The sequence below is a fragment of the Armigeres subalbatus genome, chromosome 3 (assembly GCF_024139115.2).
Source record: "Armigeres subalbatus isolate Guangzhou_Male chromosome 3, GZ_Asu_2, whole genome shotgun sequence".
Taxonomy (NCBI): Eukaryota; Metazoa; Arthropoda; class Insecta; order Diptera; family Culicidae; genus Armigeres; species Armigeres subalbatus.
The window spans coordinates 11,510,437-11,517,810 of record NC_085141.1 but is presented as its reverse complement, the minus strand read 5'-3'; the positions used below and the strand labels follow the sequence as shown (position 1 = coordinate 11,517,810).

General features: G+C 45.8%; 1 protein-coding gene across 1 annotated transcript; it reads left to right on the top strand.

Annotated features, from left to right (window-relative positions):
• The first annotated feature begins 4,274 nt into the window (after positions 1–4,274).
• Positions 4,275–6,992, top strand: LOC134226528 (uncharacterized). Its single transcript, XM_062707359.1, has 2 exons — positions 4,275–4,982; positions 6,875–6,992. The coding sequence occupies exons 1-2, from the start codon at positions 4,317–4,319 to the stop codon at positions 6,896–6,898; spliced, it is 690 nt and encodes a 229-aa protein (XP_062563343.1). The 5' UTR covers positions 4,275–4,316; the 3' UTR covers positions 6,899–6,992.
• Positions 6,993–7,374: the final 382 nt, after the last annotated feature.

The following is a 7,374-nucleotide window of genomic DNA, read 5'->3' as shown; positions in this document are numbered from 1 at the left end:
CTTCTAACTAAGGACAAGCCTCCCGAAATCCAAAACCAAATGCACTCGCGTTTTCAAGAGCACCCCATTCAAAACGGAAGCCATGCATAACTGTCATTTTTATTGTTCCACGCATGTTGCGACTTATTCCTTAAACGCTTCCTATGGTCCAAATGTATGATTTATTATTTGGGTTTGAAGCGCAATAGATAAATACACTACGTTTGTAGAATGACGTAAGTGTTCCCGCACCGATAACACCCTGCCCCTGAATCGAACTCTCCATCTTCAGATGGGAAATCTAACGCCCGCGCCGTTGCTCCCAGAGCTACCTGGGACCCATTATTTGTTTCTATTTTCAATTCTCAAAATGTAAACACCGCACGGATTAAGATTTATGGCGCTGCCGACTGGTGATAAGCTCAGTTATCAACATTTTTGATGGACCCCCACCAACGTCAATGCCCGAATTATCGTTCGACCGTTAAATAATATTGATTTGGTGAAAGCCCTTATAAGCCCAGCCAACTATGATTAGACGTGATTTTTCGACTTCTTCGCTCATTTGGATTAAACAAATGAAGGCACGTGTTGGCACCCACTAATATGTAACGATTCCGTTACCAGTATTGAATAACCGTTAAGAAAATTGCCACACGTGTAGAAATTCTAGAGACCGATATCCACTGCACAGATTTCTCTCTACGTGAGCCGTGTCAGGTTGAGGCTAAACGGCAATTATCCCAACGATTGTAGCCCCAACCGATAGACGGCTGTAATAGTCGTTAACAGATTGCTTGCCGCTACCTATAGTTAAGCACTGCACTAAGCCGAAACATCTAAACTAGCTACAATTTGAAACGGGCGTGACTTTGAATCAATTAAAAGCAATGCACCGCAGATGGCGCGCGGAAAAATAGCATCACTTTAATCTGTCTAACGAACTAACGGTAGGTACGTCATGGGAGGAGGGAAGACTCAACCTAAGTAAAGTTCATCCTCTAAGACGTGGGCATGGAAGCTACTCGCGATGCATTGTTTTCAATGCATTCCTCATTAAAATTGACGCGACGGTTATTGTTGATTTTGTCATGGTGACGTAACTATGATCGAGTTTGATATTTTCTCATCGCCTCCTATGTGTTACGCGATAATGATGAGGCGTCGAAAAGGGATTAATAACGTCTTGTGGAAATTCAAACCATGCTCAAACAATAGTTAGAAATTACGAGCTCCGAGAAGCGTGGCTAAGCAACGGCGATGAATAGCATCGACCCCGGCAGGTATGGAGACGACAAAAACATCCGCCAATGAACTTGGAAAATTTGAGACTGGAAGCTTTCACCTGCTCTTCTGGTGGAGCAGTGCAGATGGGATGAGCTGGGTCGGCCTTGTTCAGGTGGAGAGCTTTTGTTCTCTATTTACCCACAACGATTATGTTCAGCGGCTGACTGCACTTGCTTGAAGTCTACTGTTTTCACTTTCGTTCGTTCAATTGATCTCCGGTGCAAAATTACATAGCTTACATCATTTCAATTATAATATTTATGCAATGAAGTGCCCTTAAGTTTAGGTGCAAATAAAGAAATAACGCTTGCTCGTTGTTTTTACTGATGTCATTCAATACTTGTGTGTAATGCTTGTTATAACTGAACTGGACTGTGATAACTTAACTGCTATGTGAGTGAATGGGTGAAAATACAAATTAAACCGCGATACCTCTTCCATGCCAACCATCAATTTTGGATGGTTGGCATGAACGGTAAAATTTGGTTTTAACTGATACAACTATACAAGTCAACTTTGCTAATAACTCATGCTGACTTCAATTCCGATCACCGTCATTTGGCTTTTGAAACCTCAACTTTTAATTACCATAGAGCTAATTTTTTTATTTATATAAAACGTTCATCGACAGTAATTTGTAAGTTGCGTAACTAGCGGTTAGCTCAGGACTGCATCACACATTCCCGTTCAAACTTACAACAAAAAGGAGCGGACAAGACCGATCAACAATAGACAATTTCGAGTTGACGCGGTTCGACGCGGCTGCAGGTGTTCATTAACAGATGCCTGCGGTATATAATTCGGGCCTGGTGGCCTCACAACTGGATCTCAAACAACGAGCTCCATCGTCATTGTCACCAGAGGCCGATAGCAACAGAAATTCGGGATCGGAAGTGGGGCTGGGTCGGCCACACTCTACGTAGGGGCGGAAACGAAATCTGTAAACAAGCATTAGACTGGAACCCAGCGGGACATCGCAGCAGAGGCAGACCCAGAGGCTCATGGCGGCGAAGCCTCAATAAAGAAATAAAAGAAGTCGACCGAAATCTAACCTGGCAACAGGTTAAAGCGATAGCCGGGCAACGCTCAGGATGGAGATCTTTCAAGTCGGCCCTTTGCACCACCAGAGGTGTACAGGATCCATAAGTTAGTAAAAAAAAAGCGGTTCGTTTTAGGTTTCGGACATTTTTTAACAGGTGGTGGTCCATTCAGTTCCGAAGACCGGAAAAGTGGGAAAGACCTAGTAGAGAGTTGGCGAACAAAAGTGAAGCTGGTGAAAATCTTCCGGAGACGGTTAACAAAGTAAACTGCCCACATGGCCAAGGACAGCGAGGCTCGTTAAAGTCGAGTGGAAACAGATACTTTGTCCCGCAAAGGGGATTCCGACGCCAGTATGGGCGAGGTCAATCAACAGGAAACGGGCCATTCAGATTCGACGCAAGGGAGAACACAGAAACACAATACAGCAACAGATCATACCGATCTCAAGACCGACCTTCTTTTTCGGCCAGACAATGGCCACCGAACCAGGACACTAGGATTTGTTTCGGCTGTGGTCGTCGTGGCCATCTCAAAGGCGGCCCCGAATGCGTAGCTAAGAACGCTCAGTATCTCCGATGCAGAAACATGGGCCATTTTGCTAAGTGGTGTACAAAGAGACCAAATGAAGATCAAGCGGAGGGGGCAGCAGGGACAGCAGGGACAGCATGGACCATGTCCAAGGGCTTGACGACCCCTCCCCAGCTGTCTGCGAGTCAGGGAGAACTGCCTAGGGCGTGGTGGGATTTAGCAGTGCCCGTAATCAGACTCTATCAAAGCGACTGTGTGCCGCTTCAAAAGCACAAGCCCAGGGAGTGCCAATTGGCATGGGGAGTGTCCTTACTTCGGTAGGGTAGCGCGTGAGCTGCTTCGGCAGGGAGTGAGTGATCTGTTTGTGCTGAGGCAGGAGTGTCATAGCGCGTCACCGCTATTGTCACCTCGAAGCGCAGCAGAAGTCTGAGTATGGACTGCACATGCTAAGGTAGGAGTGTCGTAGCGTAGTATGGTTGATTTGTCCCTACATACCGCTATCGACACCTCGAGGCATGGCAGTGGAGTGTTAGAGTGAGTTGGGGAGTGTCCCTACTTCGGTAGGGTAGCGCGTGAGCTGCTTCGGCAGGGAGTGAGTGATCTGGTTGTGCTGAGGCAGGAGTGTCATAGCGTGTCACCGCTATTGTCACCTCGAAGCGCAGCAGAAGTCTGAGTATGGACTGCACATGCTGAGGTAGGAGTCGAGGTACCCATCGACACCTCGAGGCATTGCAGCGGAGTGTTAGAGTGAGCACCCGAAAAAGGGTCACATGGCGCGAATGGTCTTTGGAGAAGCTGCTTCGGCGGCAGGGTAGCAGTGGGTTGTACCCACACACCTACAGTTGTGCACATGTGGTGCATGGGGAGTGTCCCTGCTTCGGCAGGGTAGCGTGTGGTCTGCTTCGGCAGTGGTGTGATTGATCTGCTCGTGCTGAGGCAGGAGTGTCGTAGCGCAATATCTGCAGGCCAAGGCAGTTACCGCTATTGACACCTCGAGGCATGGCAGCGGAGCGCCCGGGAGAGCATCCAAGTAAGACTCAAATGGAGTGAATGGTGTGCGAGCACCCAAGTCAGTCTCGCGTGGGACGAGTGCCTGTGTGAGCGATAATGAGCGAGTACGCTTAGTACTGCCATCCCCCCAGAAGTAGTACTGCGAGGTAGTTCCTGGGGGAAACGATGGTGGAGCCCAAGGGAGTTTAGTCGGTATTACCGGTATGGTCGAGTCCGACACTCCAGTACACTTCCGTGTGGTAGTTTGGCAACTACAAAGCACGTGTACTGGGTTAGTGTGTAAATGCATTCTCCAAAAAAAAGATCAAGCGGAAGATACACCAACGCCGAAACGCATTAAAGCTGTTTACGATTCCAAGGACCGGGCAAAATTCCCCGAAAGTCAAGCAGTCCATGAAATTGAGAAAGATATTTGCTACGTCATGGGCGAAAATCGTTTTCGATTCAAAGTGGGCGGTATTGGAATCTTGATGACCATAGATTCTGGTGCAGCTGGCAACTTAATTGATCTTCAGACTTGGACTAGACTGCAGAGAGATGGTGCCAAGGTAAAATTCAGCCGACAAGTCGACCGTTCGTTCAAGGCGTACGGCACTGAACGCCCTCTGAACATGGTGGGAATGTTTTCAGCGGAAATTGAAGCGGGAGGCCACAAGGTAGAAGCTGTGTTCTATATTGCAGAAAACGGGAAACAATGTCTCCTTGGAGACGAAACAGCGAAGCAACTCAAAGTGTTGAAAATTGGTTATGGCGTAGCATCAATTCACCAACATCCTAAACCATTCCCTAAAATCAAAGGTGTTTTAGTGGAAATTCCAATAGATTTGAATGTCAAAGCAGTACAGCAGCCATACCGACGAGCACCTTTCGCATTGGAGGATAAAATTGCCGACAAGTTGCAATACCTACTGAATCAAGATATTATCGAGCGGGTCGAAGAGTCATCCCCCTGGGTTTCTCCTATCGTACCGATCTTGAAAGACAATGGAGAAGTTCGTCTCTGCGTAGACATGCGCAGGGCGAACCAAGCCATCGTTAGAGAAACGCATCCATTGCCTATTGTGGAAGAGATGTTTGGAGGTATCACGGGAGCAACCAGATTTTCAAAACTCGACATAAAAGAAGCTTATCATCAGGTCGAAATTTCCGAGCGTTCCAGGGGAATCACGACCTTTATTACCAAACAAGGCCTTTTCAGATAATGTTGAACGAGAACTTTAATAAATAAAATATGGGTTATTTGTGTTTATGAAATTGTTTGTTTTCTTTCGATATTTTTCATCCAATTAAAAAAAACATAAATCTTCAAATTTGTTTCGTTTGATTGTTCCCGTATAGGTTCAAACGACTGATGTTTGGAATAAGTTGCGCCCCTGAGTTGTTCCAAAAAGTTATGGAATCGATCGTTGCAGGACTCGATGGCATAGTGGTTTATTTAGATGATATTTTGGTATCGGGTCGAACCCAGCAGGAGCACGATGAAAGATTGGCTCAACTAATGATTCGCTTTCAGCAATACGAGATCGCATTAAACGAACAGAAATGCGTTTTTAATGCATCTCGTCTTGAGTTTTTGGGTCATGAATTGTCAAGTGAAGGGATTAGGCCAGCGGAAAGCAAGATTGCAGCAATCAAATATTTTAGAGAACCAAAAAACGCCAGTGAGCTAAGAAGCTTCTTAGGGTTGGTTACGTATGTGGGGCGATTTATACCAACAATGGCGGATAAGACAGAGCCGCTCAGAAATCTTCTACGGACGGGAGAAAAGTTCAAATGGAAAACTGAACACCTTCGAGCATTCGAGGAGATTAAATCAGCACTATGCAGAACGCCATTTTTGGGTTATTATGATCCTCAAGATCTGTGTATTATTATTGCAGATGCAAGTCCCAGTGGTCTTGGAGCTGTACTGCTACAGCAAGATACAAATGGCCTGAAAAGAATTATTTCGTTTGCTAGTAAGGCATTAACCGATACCGAAAAAAAATACTTCCAAACCGAAAGGGAAGCGTTGGCTCTGGTTTGGGCGGAGACAGACTCTATCTACTGGGAAAGCGTTTCAAACTTGTAACCGACTGCAAACCGTTGCATTTTTTATTCAAAGAACGAGCAAAGCCGTGTGCTCGAATTGGGCGATGGGTTATGCGTCTACAGAGCTATTCCTACGATGTCGTCTACGAGCCTGGTTCCAGCAACTTAGCTGACGCTCTTTCAAGACTAGCAGTAATAAATCCTGTGGAATTCAAGGGTTCATACGAGGCATGCATTTATCAACTAATTCTGGCAGTTTTCCAACAGCAGTGACAGTTCGAGAAGTAGAGGAACATACGCTCAAAGATGCAGACATTCAAAATGTTATTAAATGTTCGGAAACCGGGGTGTGGAATGAAGAAGCAAAGGAGTACAAGCCGTTCTGCTCTGAATTAGGCGTGGTTCAAAATTTCGCTTTTGAGAGGAGATCGTTTGGTAGTTCCAAACAAATTGAGAGATCGTGTAATTGAAATTGCCCATGAATCACATCCGGGAATGGTCACTATGAAACGCAGAATGCGCCAGAAAGTATGGTGGCCAAAAATGGACAGACAAGTGGAGAATTGTGTAAAAACATGTAAAGCTTGTACTCTGGTAGCATCCTGTGATCCTCCAGTGCCGATGATCCGTACCAGGATTCCTACAAAACCCTGGGCGAATCTGGCAATCGATTTTGTAGGACCGTTACCATCCGGTCACAATCTCTTAGTAATCATCGATTATTTCAGCCGATTTGCTGAGGTAATCATAATGAAACAAATTACGGCGACTCTTACAGTGAAAGCTCTGCACGAAACATTTTGCCGATTCGGAATGCCGGAGTCGATCAAAACAGATAACGGACCCCAATTTATTAGCTCGGAATTTCACGACTTCTGCAAGCAATTTGGCATCGACCATGTAAAAACTACACCTTACTGGCCACAGGCCAATGGTGAAGTGGAAAGGCTGAATCGTTCGATAGGCAAAAGATTAAAAATAAGTCATGAATCAACAGGATCAGACTGGCAGTGGGACCTAAGAACATTTGTACTGATGTATAATTCAACACCGCATTCAACAACGGGGGTGGCCCCTTCTAGCATGCTGTTTGGAAGAAAACTCAAAGATAAACTGCCGGGGCTGATGATGAAAGACGAACATATACTGGAAGAAATTCGGGATCGGGACCATGAGAAGAAGATGAAGGAGGCGGAATCTAGCGATAAACGACGCGGAGCTAGGTCGGACGATCTAGAAGAAGGAGATAAGGTAGTAATCAAACGTATCCAAAAAGATAACAAACTATCAACGACATTCGATCCCGAGGAGTACATCGTCATTGCACGAAAGGGTTCCGACGTAACATTGAAGTCGACGGTGTCTGGACGGATCATTCATCGCAACATCTCTCATCTAAAGAAACTCTACGCTACCGAGTTTGGACAAGAAGAAACGAAGGAAGCTGGAAATGGATCGGAAACTCAACAGCTACAGAAGCCATCAACTACGGATAGA

Bases quoted from the DNA above. Each gene is read 5' to 3' on its own strand.
- LOC134226528 (XM_062707359.1), top strand. From the start codon at position 4,317: ATGACCATAGATTCTGGTGCAGCTGGCAACTTAATTGATCTTCAGACT. The intron at 4,983-6,874 runs GTCGAAATTTCC...ATGAATCAACAG, and splicing joins TAAAAGAAGCTTATCATCAG to GATCAGACTGGCAGTGGGAC.